Below are 18,122 nucleotides of genomic sequence, written 5' to 3' on the forward strand. Positions count from 1 at the left end.
AGAGGAATTGTCTTCTAAAATACTTTGAGCATGATGTGGTGCTTCGACTAAACTGCTAGCAGTGGAGTTACCTATTCTCTTTAGTAAGTTTTTCACAGTTAGTAAGTTTTTCACAGGACTGTGTTGCTACTGGCTGTGCAGAAATTCACAATTAAAAATATTGACCTGATGGCTAAAGAAGTTTTAAATTTTCAAATTTTTCACTGGCAACTGACCGCAGTTGTGGGGAATATCAGCTATATTCATCGAAAGACAATTTGAAACGAGATGGAGTTAATTGGGAGGAGGTATCATGTTGACACTGTCTGGCTCCAAATAAATTGAAATAATTAAAAATGCTGTTGTAATAGGTATCGTTTCTTAAATTATGTTGTATAAAATAGACAAGCATGGATGATACTGTTCTAAGATGTATGTATAAGGTGTTTTAGATTCAAACAGAGCAAAGCTGATGTTTTCTCAGTCAGAAAAATTGTGTGTGCTTTTTTTTTTAAATGTCGTTAGAAAATATCCTAGTTTAACTACTGATTTTTTTGGGGTCTTGAATCTTAAAAAAAGGACCCTGGCGAAGCCGAGGAAAGTGGAACACAGGGAAAATTGGTGGAAGCGCTCAGGCAAATGAGAATTAATCATAGGGGGAACTACCGCCACCTCCTGGAAGAGATACTGTCTAGTTACAGGCTAGCTAAGATGCAGGGAGAAGAGTGCACGGCTGAATCAGCTGCAGCATCTACTTCAGATACTCATGCTGGACCCAGTGACCCCGTACCAGACACCCACACAGAATCTGGGAATCACCTTGCTGAAATACAGAGCTCAAATGAAGATTCAGGGATGAATGAGATGAGTGATAAACAGATGTAATGTTTTACATAGCGGATTTAATGCTTTGCTTCACTTGGCGTATTTTCCTTTGTTTATATCTCAACATTTGTCACATCTATCCTAGAATTCTGTTTGTTTTTACTTTAGTTATTTGTACAGATTGTTTATACAAAGCTCTTTTTTCCTTAGAAGTTCAACTACTATGGTATATTACAGTAATTGCATCTTATGTTGTGTAGCAAGCAGTTAACTTCCCATTTGAGATTTTGACTTTTTAAATCCTGTGACACCAACAATAGGAATCTAACGTGCTAATGCAAAAATAAATTTTAAAACTTTTTCTTTTAAGTAGTCTTAAATAATAATTTTGATGGTACATGTTTGCTAATTGTAAAGTAATTCACATCTTAATTGTATCTTTTGTGCAAATTAATTGAATTATACAAATTCTTCAGTCATCTCCCCTCCCCAGCATCGTATACTGCATGTTTGTATTTGAACTATGTATAGATTATATTACAACTAAATTACAAAAGCTATTACATTTTAGGTTGTCACTTACTCTTCATGAATGTGTTTGATTTTTTTTTCAATTTAGATTGTATCCACTGTTCATCATAACATATCTATTTTCTAGACGACTGTATTATTACTTCCCAGGTTGTAGCGTAACATATATCAGAAATGAAAATGTACTTAGATTTAGTACCTCGTATCAAGTTCTAAGAGTTCATGTTTAAGTGAAAATAAAGAATATGCTGTGGAATAACGTCTGTATGCATATTGACTCTTTTAAGCAAGTAATAAACTTCCTTTGAAATGCTGTCTTCTGACATGACTTGAAACTTTTCATACCTTCTGATATGAACTCATGCTGTTCATGAGTTTCCACAAATATTTGAGTAATTTTGGGTTTGGCACATTCATCATAATCCTCTATTTGAGCAACATTTCTCAGGTTCAAGTTAAACATCAGCCATATAAATGAATAAACTGGCTATTCTACCTAAGTTTACCTTCTACCAAATCTTTTCCGTGTCTTTTGGTGTACAACATATGTGTGTACGTGCATTTGGGTAGATCAGTGATAATACTGGGAATTTACAGTGGTGGTAACTAATCTGCTAATAAGTTAAATCTGGAATTCTTGTGTCAGTGGTCAGTTCATAATATAACACTTGCACAAAAATGTCATTGTTCAAAATAGGTACAAATTTCACTGCCTTAATGAAAAAGAGCCTGCGAGAATTTCTTGTGGACCAGGAATACCTGAAGAGTTGAGTTGCTTAGTATTTCATAGATTTTTTTTTTTTGTAGTCCGTAGATGTAGTATCTATTGATAGCTATGACTTGGTACAATTTTAGATAATATTTAAGTCTTTATGCTTATAGCTTTACTGGGTTCATGTTTTAGAAAAGCAAATTCCCTCATGAAGTTGAGGAACAGAGAATGTGTGTGTGGAAGTGGGCAGGTATGGAAAAAAGGAAAATGTCTGTCTTATGCTAGTATTCTACTTAATTATGCCACTTAAATCCAAAGTGCAGCAAAATGTTTTCATGTGTATTGGTGAGTAGTAATATTTCTCCTCTTCTTTTCCTGTAGGGTGCTGGAGATCTAGAAGATCCGTGGTAGCCTTACAAATCTACTAAAATGCTTTTGATTCTGAAAGGGGGAAAAAAAACTTTTAAATCTGTTTTCTTCAATACAAGGGAAAAATTCTGGTGGATTTCCAACATTTTGTGAAATGGGCAGAAAGATATTAGAATTTTCCATGATTTGTTCATTTTTGTGTTTTCTGATATTGCCACTCTTAGCATTGCCTGTACGACAGTATTTTTACCAGCCTCAGGCATACTGATTACATCTGTAATGAACTTTGGCCCTAAGAAGGAAGGAAGGATTCTCTCAGCAGATTGGTATATGTACCTGAGGTGCATGGGATTGTAGGTGTACTCTGAAGATACACTATGGCTCAATGAAATGTGCAACACACAAGCATGAGAGAGTACAAGTAATTGTTTGAGACATTACTTATTTCACTTTACCGAGTTGGAAGGCTTTGCAGCTCTGTGGCTTGGAAGTAATTTCAATTGGGCAATACGCTATCAGATTTGGTTGTTTTTGTTTTGTTTTGTTTTTTTAATTTTCTAGTTTTACCTGTATTACCAGACCGTTAGGTTTCCCTGCGGTGTCCAAATTGTGATATGTTGCCTACTGCTTGCTTGAAGATAAGTGTATTTGGCAATAATATATGAAGATTCTAGGCATCTAAAAACAGTAAGAATTTTACGCATGTGTACAACACACCCTTAAACTCTTGCTAGAGAAAATCTTTTAAAACCAAACTGATGAATTTATAGTTAGTAGTGACTTGCTTTGACATCTCTCACAGCTGCAGGTTTTTTAAAAAAATGCTGAAAATTTGCCTTTATTATAATGTAAATTGTGATTATTTTTTGTTCTAAGTGGTTTCTATAGTTTTTTGATTTTTTTCAGCTTAAGATACAGACAAGTCTTGTGTAATATGGGTATAATTTTTAATTGTTTGCATTATTTTCAAAATTCAAATTATCACTTTGAGATTATTATAGATACACTTAAAATTATCTATTTTAAATTAAGAAATTATTAGAGATATTTTCATGGGTTCAATGACCTTTCATTTTATAAGCAATGGGCATGGTACAGAGTGGCTGTCATGTAAGGTACTTGAAGATTCTTAGTTTAATTCTATTTTTGCAATAACCTTGACTTTTTTTCTGACTTTGAGTTGTGCATGTAATGAGTCCAGTAAATGCTGAAAATGGGGAAGAGTAAAGTATTTATCTAAAATAAAAGCTATTGGGGAGGGGAAACAATGAATGTATCCATCTGTACATGATTTACATGCTGTGGATGCCTTGTAGACATTTTCCTATTTGTTTAAACTGTGTTTCAGCGAGGATGTAATTGCCCTTGTGTGTAGTTTTAAGCTAATGACAGTCATCAACTGGTTTTGTGTGAAATGGAATTCATGGTATTTTTCTGTAACTTTATCCCCATGGTGAGTCTGTAAAAACCACGCGCTCTTTCATACTGGTGCCAAAGGCCAGCTTTCCCAATCATTTTGATTCACTGTGTATCTGATTTTTTTTTTTGGTCTAGAGAGGATTATTGCCACAGTATATTTTATTTATTCATTAGATTTTAGCCTTGTAAGTTAAAGTGTTCTAAATGATGATGTTAACAGGTATTTGTCCCTTTACTGGTTTTTTTGGGGTTGTTAAAGGATAGGGAATGAAGAATGCAAAATGGTTTCTTGTTCAGACTGTCCGCTCTGGTCCAACCCTGTACTGATAGTACCTTCCCAGTATGATATTGTGGTGTTTCATACAATACAGTGAACATAACTAGTTATCTTCAATAAAGGATTGCTAAAACAGTGTGATATGCTTTATATTTTCTTGAGAAGGATTTATCAAGAAGATGCAAGTATTCTATATAAAAAGATAACCAAATAGGATTTATGAGGCGTCTCTTAGTGATGGGTTTGTGTTTGTTCTATAGCAAATGTGGCTCTTTGTCACAGTAAGCCAGAAGTCTCAAAGTGGGCTTCTCTGTGGGAGACAGAAGAGTACAAACAACATTTAGAGCTCCTAGGGCAAATCCATCCCAAGTTCAGCTGGAATGAGTCTTATTCCAGCTGTAGGAGAGCATTCATTTAAAGTCTAAAAATTCAGATTAAACTTGACTTTATCGTCAACTCATTTCTTGGAGTTTCTTAAAGATCTGAGGTTAGACCTATAAAGTTTTACTTTTGTACAGTGTTTTGGATAGAAATTCCTCTAATGTTAACATTCTCACAGTTTAACTTTACATTTTAACATTAACTTATTAGTGAAGTTGTTTAGCTGCATGGGAGAGGAGAACGAAATCCTCCACGTTATTGATATTGCATAGTAATAACCTGTCTGAATACTTAGTGTTACTGTGGAATGGGTGTATTTATGAACAACCTGTAGATTTTTGAGTCTATAAGTTCTTTAAGTTATTTGAACTTTTTTGTTGCATCTGCTTGTACAGCATAACCCCTGCATGCTTTCCTCATGAACTGCAATTTTAATACCGTGTTCCACTGGTGACATCATGTGGATAGTCTCCCTGAAATAAAAGGTTTTATGCTTTTGTTGTATAGAAATGAAGCCTGCATATAGGTTTTTAAAAGAGAAGGACCATAGCTTGCACAGCTACAACAAAATGTAAATCAAGACCTTTTTTTTTTTTTTTTTTTTGCTCTGAATTAGCACTACTTTCCATTCATGTATCCACTAGGTTGCAAATTCTAATCATGTTTTTAGTTTAATCAAAATACTGTTCAGATTTCAGCAGCCTGGAAAAAAAAATATGCTTTTTGATGTTGTAGTGTGAGAAGTCTGAATGTTTGATAAAACTTGTTCATGTATTTGTCATAACTTACCAATTTTAGCATTTGTTTTAAAATTATGTTCTCATAATTAAATTGCCACCCGGTAACGAACATAAAGATACTTCTGTGGGACGCTGAGAGGTGGGGAGTGTCTCTTCCACCTCAGGTCTTACTGACATGTCAAATTCAGCTTGATTCTTGTCTCTTACGACTTCTGCTGTAACAGAGACAAAGTGGCCTGTGTCAGTTCTGAAGTCTGCTCTCTGATAATCTTGAGCAAAATAAGGATTTCTTTTAACTGATCCTCGTTAACGTGTTAAATGGAATAGGGAATAAAGAAATGGATGCAAATATAAATGGTGTCATCCTGACCTTCTCAAAAGGCTTGTGTGAGTGGTTAACTACAATGGAAGTCTCCTCTTAAGAGGCTGGATCGTCATGTGCTTATTTGAGCCCGCCTGCAAACCTTTGCAGGACTTGGCCAAAATACCTGTGCTTTTCATGCCCCTTATGCGAACTAATGCTGATGAAGGAGTAAAAAAAAAAAAAAAACAAAAAAAAAAAAAACAAAACCAAACAAACCCAAACTGCACGGTTGAAATAGGTAAGATGTCAATTCTTTTAACACATCACAGGCTAGCTATTCGTGGCTAGGTAGCTTCTTGGTATCATGTATAAAGTGGAGTTCAGTCGGCCACTCTATCTGTGAGCTTTCTTACACTGGCAGCCATAATCACTGGCTTAAATCTTAAACAAAAAGTAAAATCAGCCCCAGAAAACCGGTCATTTTTCTTTGGCACTTTGAAGGTTCATAGTGGAAATCAAAATCAATAGAAACTCGAGATTAGTTATAGCATTGAACTAAGCTTTAGTGGGCAACTTTCATTTCTGGAAGATGAAGCAAAAAAAAAAAAAAATACTGCTACCTGACATTAGGTATCAGGTCTATTCTGGCAAAAAAAAAACCCACAGTGCCAAGTAGTTTTTAACCTCTCAACTAATTTGGGTTTTGTTGGGCTAAAAAGCACATTTTAGATTTAAGGATTATCTGCTGAAGGCATGTTGCTTTTAGCTCTTTATAGCTGTTTTTTAGCTCTAAAATAAAAATTAAGTCAGAGGGAGGTAGCTCCGCTGGCGCAGGTGAGCAACTGCGTGGGATGCTCCTAGAGATGAAAGCGATTTGACAGAGCCACAAGAGAGGACCCAAATCACTGAAATTTTGCAGTATTGCGGTGGTGCATTTGGCGGAGATTCTTTGAGTGGCTTAACCACTCATCCATTGCAAATGTAATCCAGGTAAGTATGCAGTTTATGCAGGTGAAACTCCACCTGGGGTCTCATGTGTCTTTGTAACCCCTTTCTCTGTGTGCCCATCTGATCTTGTCCTGCTTGTGTTTATTGGGACTGTTGCTGTATAGATCTGACTTAGCTATGCTTTGCTTGTACTGTCTTCTATTCCTACCTCGCTGCTTCTCTGTTGATCAAAAGACAAGTAGCTTTTGCATTTTAGCATGACTGTGCCTCCTTTTTGTGTTTAGCTCACTGCTTGAGGTCATCTCTCATTTCCATCGTTCACTTTGTTACATGTTTAATCAGTGCTGCTGTGCATGCTTTGCTCTTTCTCCATCTGAAAGGTCATGTTCCCCCAGATGCCTTATTTTTCCTTCTTCAAAAACCTTCTTAAAGCTCTCCTTTGTTGCGATACCTGGATTTAAAGCCTGATTTGGATCATTGAGACCTCCCTTCTCCATTGGCGTGTACTTCCAGCTTCTGTCCTTGGCTGTCCTTATTTGTTCATGTGCAGCTTGGCTAGGAATTTCCAACAGAGAAAGCTTTGCTGTGCTGTTACTGTGATGAGCGACTGTGAATTAACATCAACTAATGATTGCCTCGGCACCCGCTTTTAGAACATACCAAAGACTGATAAGGATTGCCGTCATGGGGATGGGCTTCTGTAGGGGGAAAGAAAAGCCAAAACACTGCCATTCTCCATCAGTTTGGTAATCTTTCTGTGAAAGCAGTTGCCCTTGCTAATAAAGGAAAAAAAACACTGTGTAGTAGAAGATGCATTCTGAAGACTTGTGGCAACTAATTGAAGCAGTATTCTTGGAAATAATTTTCTTACCTGTTGTGTCAAGTCTCTTTTGGAAGTGACTGTTACCCTGGTTTTCTGCTTTCTTAGACTTTTGGAACTTAAGGTGAGTTGTGGGAAAGTTGAGGCTATGTTATAATAGTGTTTGGTGTTGTAAGGACCCTGCTTTTGACCTTTAAAAAGTTGGAAACAATCCAATTCATGAGTCCCCTCATGACGATCTTGGAGGTTCATCTGGTCTGTAAATACAGAAATACTGATTTGGTTTTTTTTCTGGCCTTTTTCAGGCAGCTTCTGGATTCTGTTGGGTAGTTATGGGATGTTTTCAAACAACTATTTTTCAGAGAACTTCTGTGCAAATTTATGCCAGAAAATGACCAAATGGGATCTGCTTTTACCACTTTGAAAGAGCTGCAAAGCTTAAATAAAAGAAATTGGACAGAAGTTCATAGAATGAAAATTCTGTGTCCTGTGAGACAAAACACTACTGTCAGGAGTTAGTGTCCAGCACTTAGAAAGGGTACCAAAAAATGTTTGGGTATGTTATATTCCTTGCAAGAATATTAATTTCTCCTTGAAAAATCTGAATTGTCTTTTTAAAAAATGTGCTAAAACAGAAACTGATGAAAACACACCTCTAACACCTCTCTACGCTTATGTATTTTAGCTACTTTTTTGGGGGGGGGGGAACATGTAGTTTAGTAAATATCCTACATTTAGAAGTTAGTTGGAAACTTTGAAGTAAATGCGTACGTGTTAAAGTCTGATTGCATTAATTAAAAGATAGTTCCCATTATTTTTGTAAGGAAACTTCTTAACACCATCCCCATCGAATTCATTCTGTGAATATTGTTTTTCTTTTGGCAGGTTATTCACATGCAAAAAGGTGGATGTCTGCTTAATCTTGGACAAATAATCTACAGTATTTAATTTGTTCTTCTTAGGAGAAACTGGAGAATGCACTCTGAGATTTTTTTTTTTGCTCCTTTATCCAATGGTCCTCTTCAGTTCATAAACACATCTAAGTTTAACAGTGCAATAAGGATTTTGGCCTTGGTGTGTAAAGCAGATGTGTTCTAGTGTGTTTAATAAAAATGTTTCAGTTTTGGGAGCAGAGAATGTGTGAAATCAAACCAAAATACTTTTTCCAGCTTTCCTAAATCTGCGTAATTTGGTAGGATATCGTTGTAGGAAATACTCTGCTGATGCAAACAATGTGCGAGGTGATTAGAAGTGTAATGCTTTACAACTTCAGTCTCTACTTTTAGTGATGGGCACCTTTTTTTCATTGTACTGGGTGACAAATTTTAAAATGGTGAAATATATTTTACATTCATGTCTTCATTCCAACTCATCCTCACCTTAAACACATTTAGAAAGTTCCATACTGTTACTTCAGAGATTACAATTATTGCATTTAACTTCCCACTCAACTTTTAGAGGGGAAAAAATGCAGAGATCCAAGTGTGTGAGTAACTGCAGAAACTTTTTTTTTATATGCAGTTACTGTATTTCAAGTGCTGCTTCTGTGAACTGAATGAAAAGAAAACAAAAGTTGTATCTTGTAGATACAACTTCTAATATGGTCTTAGTAGCCCTTATGCTTTGAACTGCATTCAATAAAGGGTTTTGGATGAAATTAAGGAAAAGGAGGAAAAAAAATGTACAAAATGGGTATTGTAGTATCACTGACTTAGGGATGATGTATGTCTGTCCTTCTGTTCAGCCTTCAGTACTGAAATATTTGGAAGAGGTATCTTTGCAGTGCAAACTGGTTTTATTCTGAGTGGGTTGGAGTCCCACTGTACTTGGTGCTACAGACTCCTAGACAGCATGGCAAAGCTAAAAGCATGAGAACCGTGAGAGAGTACGTCCGTGATCTTAAAGGTCTTTTCCAACCTAAATGATTCTATATAATGACAGCCAGACATTTGCTTTAATTATCTTGGGGAGAATGGGGTATGTGTGATAGCTGTCACTCCACTATTTGAGTTGAGTGACAGGGGACGGGGGGATTTAAACGCACTATGTGAATACTTGCTGAATGCGGGATTAGGTTTTCTCTGGTTCGCTAGTGTAGGCAAGCTAGGTGCCTGAAACTGTTTCATGCAGATACATAATGTGAGATACGGCACTTGAAGAGCCCACGCAATTCAGTGGATTCATTAAGTTCAAAATAGAAAGCCTGGTATTGGCTGCAGGCGATGCTTTTTTCACCTTTCACGTAACTGCTTTCACCCTATAACTGGATCCTTGAATGCCAGGCAATTCTGAAACAAAACTTCAGACTGTTAGGAGTGCTTATGCATTCAAATGGCATATAATGTTACGGCTCTGTTGTCAAATAAAAGCCTCTTAGTTTCACGTCAAGATTTCATTTCAAGGCAAAGGATTATAGTATAGTTCATAATCCTAAATGGTATATACCATGGTGAAGACCCAACTGAAATTCCTCTTGCTACAGGAAAACTGACACTAACAATAATCTTAAAAAAACAAACAAACAAACCCCTCAAACCAAAACCAGAAACCAAATGCCACCCTTGAAAAAAGACTGCTTTGGCTACATTTGTTTATCACTATTTTTAGAACAGAGTCCTTTTAAGCCAGCATAAGAAGAGGCAGATTCATCTCATAGGGACTTTGCTATAAGAAATGTTATATGAATGGTTTTTGAGACTGTTCCAAAGAAAAAGGTGGTTGTTGGGGGGTAGTCAGTATGGCTTGGGCTGAGTAAATACAGTTGTCCAGGGAAAGCGTAGTCATATTTCAAATTGAAACTTTGGAACATTTTAATGAGTATTTCTGGCTCCTGGACTTCCATTCCCCATCTGTTAATCAGGAGTGGTGCCGCATTCCTCCTTTCCAAAAGCAGTGAGAGGAGAAATACCTTAAAACTAAGAAAGTCCAGTATTTTGGTGGTCTTTTCCTTCCTGTGGCAGTAGTATCTGCGATGCTGTTGGAAAGCTGTAGAGGATGGCAGTTCTGGCATTACCACACTGCAGATGCAACTTGGCCTTGCTGGAATGGAGTCACGTACAATGGTTTGTCTCGTGCTGATGCGGACCGGGTTGTTCAGCGGGAAGGGTGCCATTCGTAAAGGGAGACAGATCTAGGGAGAACTGTAGTATTAGCTGCGTGGAAATGAGAATCTGCCCTGAGTTTTGTGCCTTATTAGGCCATTTCTTGTGTATGGAAAAAAAACAACCCTCCCATGCTAAGCATCGTAAATTCTGTATATTTTTAGTACATATTTAGAAACAGTATAGTTAAGAAAAATACGTCCCCCCCCCCAAAAAAAAAAAAAAAAATTAACCCTAAAGGAGGCAATATAGAAAACTAAGTATGGCTGGTGACTGTCACTTCATTGCAAGAATATTTCTTTTTTTATGAACTAAAGAGTTTTTTTTAATAGTAATAAAACCCTAGAATGTATGGATCACATAAATGCCTCTTTGAAGGTTTTTTGTGTGCTGCTGTCTAGCGCTTTTCAAAGAGTGGTCTTGTCGCCGTGCTCACCGTGTGAACGCTGCTTGCTTATCTACTGCGTGCATTGACAACGTTTTCCCAGTGATGGTGGTGGTAAGTGCGCTTCTTGTATTCCCTTTGGTTTTGCACTTCGGTACGATAAATGTGTAACTGAGAGGTGCTTTATACATGTATAGAAGGCAGGGGTAGAGCAGCTGTGGGATAGGACAGAAACTGGAGTTAATGCCTGCGAGGTGGTAGGGGAGCAAGAGGGAAGACAGCGAGGCTGCAGGTCAGAGGCGTGAGTGTGCTGTGCGCGGCCATATGTAAAAAGCAAGCAGCATGCCCCTGTGGGAACGGGAGGCAAGTTGCACTACACAGCTGAAGAAGGGGCCATGGGGAGATTTGTAGGGCGGTATTTAGAGGTTGATACTTAAAATTATTTTTTCAGCAGTTCTTCTAACTTCTGGAAAGTAAGGATTGTCTTCAATTTCAGTCTCTGTATGTTTAAGCTAATGTGAAATTTAAAATTTAAGTTCTGCCACCTATTACGTTGAATGGTACATGTGTCTATTTGGAGATGGCTTCCTAGAGGTGTGAAATCTCTCTTTGCAGAGGTCTAGTCTGTGCTGGCCAGAGAGCGCCTTCCTTGAATACAGCACCTTGCACGTGCTAGCTCTTGCCGCGCAGCATGCTAGGTCAGTCCACCTGAGCTGGAGAAGTGGGGGTTTGTTGCTTTTGGTTTTGTTTGGGTTTTTTTGGTTTGTTTTTTTTTTTTTTACAGAAATGTGTACTTCCAGTTCTTTGGTTTCACTCCTGATGTTCACATTGATTTTACGCACTCCCTCGCTCACATTCCTGTTGCTGAACTGGTCTGATGTGGAGTTGGTGAACTGTTAGTCACGGACAGGCATTGTAAAAGCCTTGGGATGCAGTTCAGTAGTAGAGTGTGAAGCTGTCTGTGCAAAGATTGGACATTTCTGATCTAAAACGAGCTCTTTCAGCAGGAAATTATTTCAGGGGAGTGCAGCCTGAGTACGTTTGATTGTGAAATGCCTGCCACCAATTTGATATATGTGAAAAGAGCAAATTAGTTTCAGGAAGGCCTGTCGATATGCACTGATGGAGACAAGGAAGGAGTAAACTCATTATTCTAAGCTGTGGTGAGGCTCAGTGGAGTGCTATACATAGCTATGTGATACTATATGTGTAATTCCTGCAAGTGGGGAAACTGAGGCACCGTAAAAAGCAGTACAGGTTGTATAGTGTGGTGCTAGTTGTGGTCACGCAGTGTCAGCCCTGCAGAACACAGTATTCCTCGCCCGACAGCTCCTCGCTGAAAATGCTTTCATCCTTCCACGTGAGGAAGTGCTTAGTGCTCAACAGACCGAAACTTGTTCCCCAGTTACTATTCAGTGAGTGTAAGTGGTTGTAAGAGAGAAGTTGTAGCATGGATAGATGTAGCTTGCTATGGGGTGCTGTCTCTTAGTAGCCCAAAGGATGGATGCGGTAGTGATGCAGTGCAATGCCATTTTATTTTTGAGCTTCTGCTTGGCCTCCTGTGGGGCTGCCTGGCCGTACTGTCTGTATTAGCAATTTCCCATATTGGAGGCCTTTCAATAACACCAAGTCACTCTTGAGCGTACAGCCATCAAAAGTTCAGCAACAGTCTTTCAGGGTTTAATACTGTGCTCAACATGGCCAGCTCAGGTAAGGGTAGCATCGAGGTTTGGGTCTCTCACTGGCAAAGCTTTTAATGACTAGGCTGGAAAAGCAAATTCTTTGAAAGCTGTCATCCTCTAGGACAGAAATGTGATGGAGAAATGCTGTAAAGGGAAGAGTGGTAACAGTGTAAATTGAGAAGGGTGCAGTTATTTGAGTGAGCCTCCTCCTGGAGAGGCAACAAACCTGGAGTTTGCTCTAAAGTAAGTTTTTCTATGGATGTGTGACAGTATAGTGTTTGACCCTCTGTAGGGGAGGGCATCCAGAAGGAGTCAGCTCTGTGTGCTGCTGTTCTTGCAGCTATGCTAACAGCAAGAATTAGAGGGTGATTGTTTTCATTAAAAATAGTGGGAGAAGCCAGCCATGCTGATCACCCTCAGCAGGCAGGGGCCAGGTGCCTCCTTCCCCTGAAACCTACCCCTGAAATGTCAGGTGAGCCAGACAGTAGCTAATTACAGCCTTTATAACACCATTAACCTTTAATCACATAGTCCGTTAGTGGACTAAGAGCATTTAAAAAAACAAACAAACAAACAAACAAAAAAACCCACCACACCCCACCCCCCCAAACCACATCATGGCGTCCCACACAATTACATTTTGCCACCCTCCAGGACTTCAGGCTGATGGCAGAAACCCCACGCGCGGTCAGGGGTGCCCAGGGTAAAAGATACCGCATCAGAAACTTGTTCCTCAAGAGTCTCTCTCTCTTGCCGGCTGCCCTCCGTGTCAAGGGAGGATTTTGTTAATGCTGAATGAAATGTAGCTTTTAAAGGTCAGATTATCCAACAGTCTTGTGGGAGCCACTGAGGAGAAGCTGACAACCGTAGTGTTTGCCTCTTTACATGGGTGTAAAGCTGGCCCTGACTCTGTAAATAATGAGGTTATATTTAGAGGTAAAGTGCATTATGTCAGACCAGTTCCAGTGGTAACAGACCATTTAATGAAAAAGCATTAAGCAAGAGAACTTTTTGACAATAAACATCTTCCTACGCCTTGCACATTAGGGTGCTTAATCACCCCTCTGTGTGGTTTTCGGTGTAGTATGTATGGTATCGAATAACTGGCAAGCTACTTGGCATTTGTATTGCATCAAACAGCAGACTACTTAGTCAGCCCGTGTATCTAAATAATTATATATAAGAAATACTTGTGGAAATTAACCCCTCCATCTTATAGAAATAACCATGGCAATCTGTGTGGAGATAGCAGCTATTACTGCCCACATACCGATTGGTTTTGTTTCCCTATCTAACCCGGAGGTAAACACAATAACTGGCACAGAATGCAAAGTGTTTTCTTTACCACTTAATGCTTTTCAGTGGATTCTGCTAGCACAGTTGCATTGGCTAGTTACTCCTGCTAAACTATGAAATTGCTCAGGAGGGAACGGTTTCAGAATTGCTTGAGAGCAAGCCAGAAGCATAATGCCTGCATACATAAAATAGATTTTAAAAGGAAAAAGTTAAAGCTCAGTGGGAATTGTTGGTGATCTGCCTTTCTTAAGATGAAGTTTACAGTTTCCTTTATCAAATAATTTTAAGGTGAGCAACTCATCAAGTCAAGGAGAGGAAAAAAAAAAAAAGGTCTATAGTAACAACAAAATACCTGTGTGGTTTTATTTTTGGTCTATGAGGAAAAAACATACAGGAGGAGGTACTAGATTCTTGGGCTTGTTCTCCAGCGTCCATGGTGGGTGATCATCCAGACCTATTTTAAGCTCTGTGGCTGTATTTTTCCCCTCCAGATTTTCTAGAAGAATTTTTAGTATTCAAGGTCCAGCCTAAGCCTAAGCATACCTTCGGTACCCAACCTGGTACCTGCCTGTGCTGCAGCTCTTCCTACACAGCAATGTGGAGTTGACCTGAAATACGACTGAAGTCTGGCTGTAAGCACAGTCAGTCTGGCTGTAAAAACCATGTGTTCACCAAGACAGCGACCTGTTCGTTTCCAGGATGGTTTCTGTTTTAACCTTAAAATAATTTGAGTGTGTCCCTGTACCTTTGTGTGCCACTTAGCCACCGGAGGAAGATTGAACACACAGATTCGTCTATACATGGCCTCTGGTTCATGCACGCTGTGTTTATCTGCCGCAGCAGCATAATCCTCCTCTTTTCAGCCAGATGCTTGGCAATTAAGTCACGATCTGTCCTACTTAAGGTATAAATAAGCCTTTAATGTTACTTAGGGATTACATTAGGACAAGAGGGACTCTTTTGAAGACGCGGTTCCCGCACGGCAGGGTTCGCAGAGCAGGCCTTGGCCGTTGTGCCTCTGCAAGATGCTTGAATGAGAGGAAAGTAGTGGTTTCCCAGCCACGTGTACAGAGAGCAGTGGCAGCTTCTGACTACCGACATATTAAATTGGCCTTTATCAGTTGTTAGAAGTGTACATACCAAGGGTAACCCCCCCATATCTTCAGATCAAGCACACACATCCATGCAGGCAGTTATCACCATTAAGTTTACTGGCTTAAAGAAAAAGGGTGTGGGGGTGTGTGAAATACTCACTTGGAACCAGCGTTTCAACAGTTTTGAGTACCAGTCATGTCGTACTTGGGTGAAGGGGGGTTAAGTCCCTGATTCTCTGGTTTTCATGCATGATTGTGGGTGAGCCATTAACAGAATTTAAACCTTCTCCCTGTTTTTGATTCCAGGAGCATTTGTGGGTGTGAGACTTAACTGCTTTCTACTCCCTGATTTTCTCTAAGGGACAGACAGGAACGTGCTAAAATGAATGTTAGGCGTGAAGGCTATGATTTGCCAGAAGAGTAGTAGTGCTTTGTGTCCTGGCCCCTCTCCCTGCCTGTCCTCTTCCTCCTCCCTGTCCTGGGCTGGCAGAAGCATTCGTGTGGTCTCCTGGGCACCAGGTGGATTAGGAATAGAGCTGTCTGAAGAATGATTTTTTTTTTTTTTTCCACCCAAATCTGTTTCCCAATCTGGTTCACTGCACAGCTGCCTAAACACCTGGCACAAGGCAGGGGGCAATGCAAGGCAGGAACAAGCAGTCAGGGATAAGAGTTGATTTAAATTAGCATTAAATGCTGGTGAATTCAACATAAAACTGCATCTTAAGTCATGGTCATGTAGCATTGCCTATTGAGCACCTATTTGTTATGATAAATTACATGTCTGTGTCCCAGTGATGTGCCAGAGATGCTTTCTGGGACTTGCAGAAGTGCTGATCTGCGTCTGGAGTACATAAATGCTTTGACACCTGCCTTCTCTCGTCGTACGCCCATGCTGCAAAATGGTAAACACAAGGATCCTCGAACTCAGGCTGCATTCTTCAGAAGAGACACTGACCGTGACTTGCGGCAAGTTCTGTGTGACACGAACACGAGGTGGTACCAAGCAAACCGAGAGCGCGGCTGGCCTCGGCTCTGCGGGCTCGTGTGTCAGGCGTGACGTTACAGAGGGAAATGGAGAAAGGAAAAAGAGGCATTAAAATCTTATTAGATGTCACTGTTAACGCTTTGCTGTTTTGTCATGCAGTTGTCTTCCAGCATGAACACATCTTTTGTATTTTCTGTAAATGCAGGGAGGTTGTCCCCATTAGCCTGGTAGAAAAGACTTGCAATGAGCAGGGGGGTGGCTGCTCCTGTTGGATGCGATGCTATGGCTGGGAATGCATTTTCAAAACAAACAAAAAGCAAATAAGCAAACAAAACAACTTAGCGACTTGGATAACTAGTGTACAGTCTCCTTGTCAGTGTTACTCCTAGTTGATGTTTTTCAGTGAATGTCCATCTTCAACTTTTTTTTTTTACATACTACTTACTCTGTGTGTCTAAATATCACAGCAGGAGCCCAGCCTCATCTTATAGGCATTGGTTTTGCACAGTGTCGTGACCTGGGAGACTGGGCTTTGTTCTTGTGGTGAGTGATGGGGTTTTTGGAGGGTCATATGCATTGCTGGGGGGTGCGTGTACATAGATATTCACTGCCTATGTTTTTATATCTATTCATATATAGATCCATATTCTCAACTCTGATTCTGTATTGTGGCAGCCACACAATTTAGAAACATGCTTATGGTCTAGGGAAAAAAAAAGGCAAAACAAACAACCAAAAAACCCCAAGCAAACAAAACCCAACAACCCACAACTGAGGGTGCTGTGAATCCGTCCCCAGATTTTCCTGGCCCTGGCATTGAGCCCTCTCCGTGTGCCTGGCCGTGCCGAGCCCCGGCAGCTCGGCTGACCCACACATCCGTGGCAGGCAGCTGCGTTGCGGTCGTCCTTTGCTCTTCCCTCTGACCTGCTCTGCTTCCCGCTGGGTGCTTGAAGGAGCTTTTGGGAAGGAAGCCACGGGCTCGTTTAAAACTCTTGAGTTTGGGTAGAAAGCAAGGCAGGAAGTACTAGGGTCTTGAGGTGTACGTGATGCGATCTAAAAATTTTCTGTATTTACTCGTTTGCTATTTTAATCTGAAATGAAGTCATTGAAATGAAGTGATTTAAAGGGGAGGGGAGGGAGCGGTTGGTGTTATGGAAAAGCTGAATGAAGTATACAGCAAACAGAGACTGACATATTCAAACCAGGTACCGAATGCTTATGCCCTGAGTGCCCATGCCTGCCTGGAAACTTTTACAACTTACTGATACCATGATGTTAAGACTGCAGAGTGATTAGAAGGGAGACTGTTTCAAATAATTTCCTGGCAATACTGAATTACAGGCACTAAAACTACTGCCACTCTTTCAAATGCTTGGGCAACTGCCTGACTCTGCTCAGGCTGAGGTTGCTGCCAGGTGCTGCTGTGAGGAATGGGAAGAAGAGGGTTAAATCTGTCAGAGAAAAAGACCTCTTCTTAGCTCAGCTACAGAAGAAATAACATGGTTTTGAATCAATTGAATATTGCATGGTGGATTTCTTTCAGTCATTAGTTTATAAACTTCTTTCATGGTTTGAGGCAAACGTAATAAATACTTCTTTGAGGCCAAAACCAACCTTTTCTTCACTGCAGTTGCCCATGGGAGTTTCCCTGGGACCCTGACCATGGGCAGGTGTTTTTACACGTGATAAGGCAGCTCCTTGGCAAATGTACGTTGCTTCCTGTTCCCTTCAGTATGCCTGGGCAGAGGGCGCTGGCTGGCGGCGCTGTCTTGGGGGATGTGGGCTCGCTGGCTTCAGGGCAGCTGGGCCTCAGGGCACACAGATGTGTAAATCTGTGCAGGCTTGAGCAGACTTTGGGCAATGCTTTTTCCTGGCTAGAGCAGTAGAAAGGGGAAAAGGGGAGAAAGGAAAAGTCACTTTCCTTTAAACAAAAAAAAAAAAAAAAAAAAAGTATTTTAATAGTGGGCAGTGGGTTTTTCTCTCCAGTCTTGCTTGTACCTGTGCAGAGATATCCTGCCCTGACCTGGGGATAGCTCTGGGTGTAGCAACCTGTCACATGCCATGAATCGCAGGATCGGTATGTGCCTTATCGTGGTTACTGCTAAGAGCTGTGGGTGGGCTGGGTTGGGTTAGGTTGGAGGGGGGGGGGGGGGGGTGAGGGCTGTTTTTCAACCTGGTGAGAAAGAAGCGCAACTGGCCTTTGTATCTTTTCTTCTTAGTTAGTTTGTATTGTTGCTTTTGGGCCAGAAGTTGTCAACACCTCGTTCTTGCTGT

The 18,122-nt window shown here is 40.1% G+C and overlaps 1 protein-coding gene across 9 annotated transcripts in view; it reads left to right on the forward strand.

The window, feature by feature from the left end:
- The window catches only part of PPM1B (protein phosphatase, Mg2+/Mn2+ dependent 1B), a 78,511-nt gene that overhangs the window by 59,877 nt on the left and 512 nt on the right, over positions 1–18,122 (forward strand). For 7 of the 9 annotated variants that reach the window (XM_087777411.1, XM_087777410.1, XM_087777405.1 and 4 more), the window contains one exon: positions 559–1,648. The exons of 1 other annotated variant lie outside the window; for it this stretch is intronic. In XM_087777411.1, the coding sequence (XP_087633537.1) occupies positions 559–864 (306 nt within the window). In that variant the 3' untranslated portion in view covers positions 865–1,648. Of the gene's footprint in view, positions 1–558; positions 1,649–2,428; positions 4,251–18,122 lie in introns of those variants that run through there. One more of the 9 variants, XM_087777409.1, reaches the window with a different exon arrangement.

This window comes from Nipponia nippon, unplaced genomic scaffold, assembly GCF_047370975.1.
Source record: "Nipponia nippon isolate SJK-2023a ecotype South Korea unplaced genomic scaffold, ASM4737097v1 scaffold_4, whole genome shotgun sequence".
NCBI lineage: Eukaryota > Metazoa > Chordata > Aves > Pelecaniformes > Threskiornithidae > Nipponia > Nipponia nippon.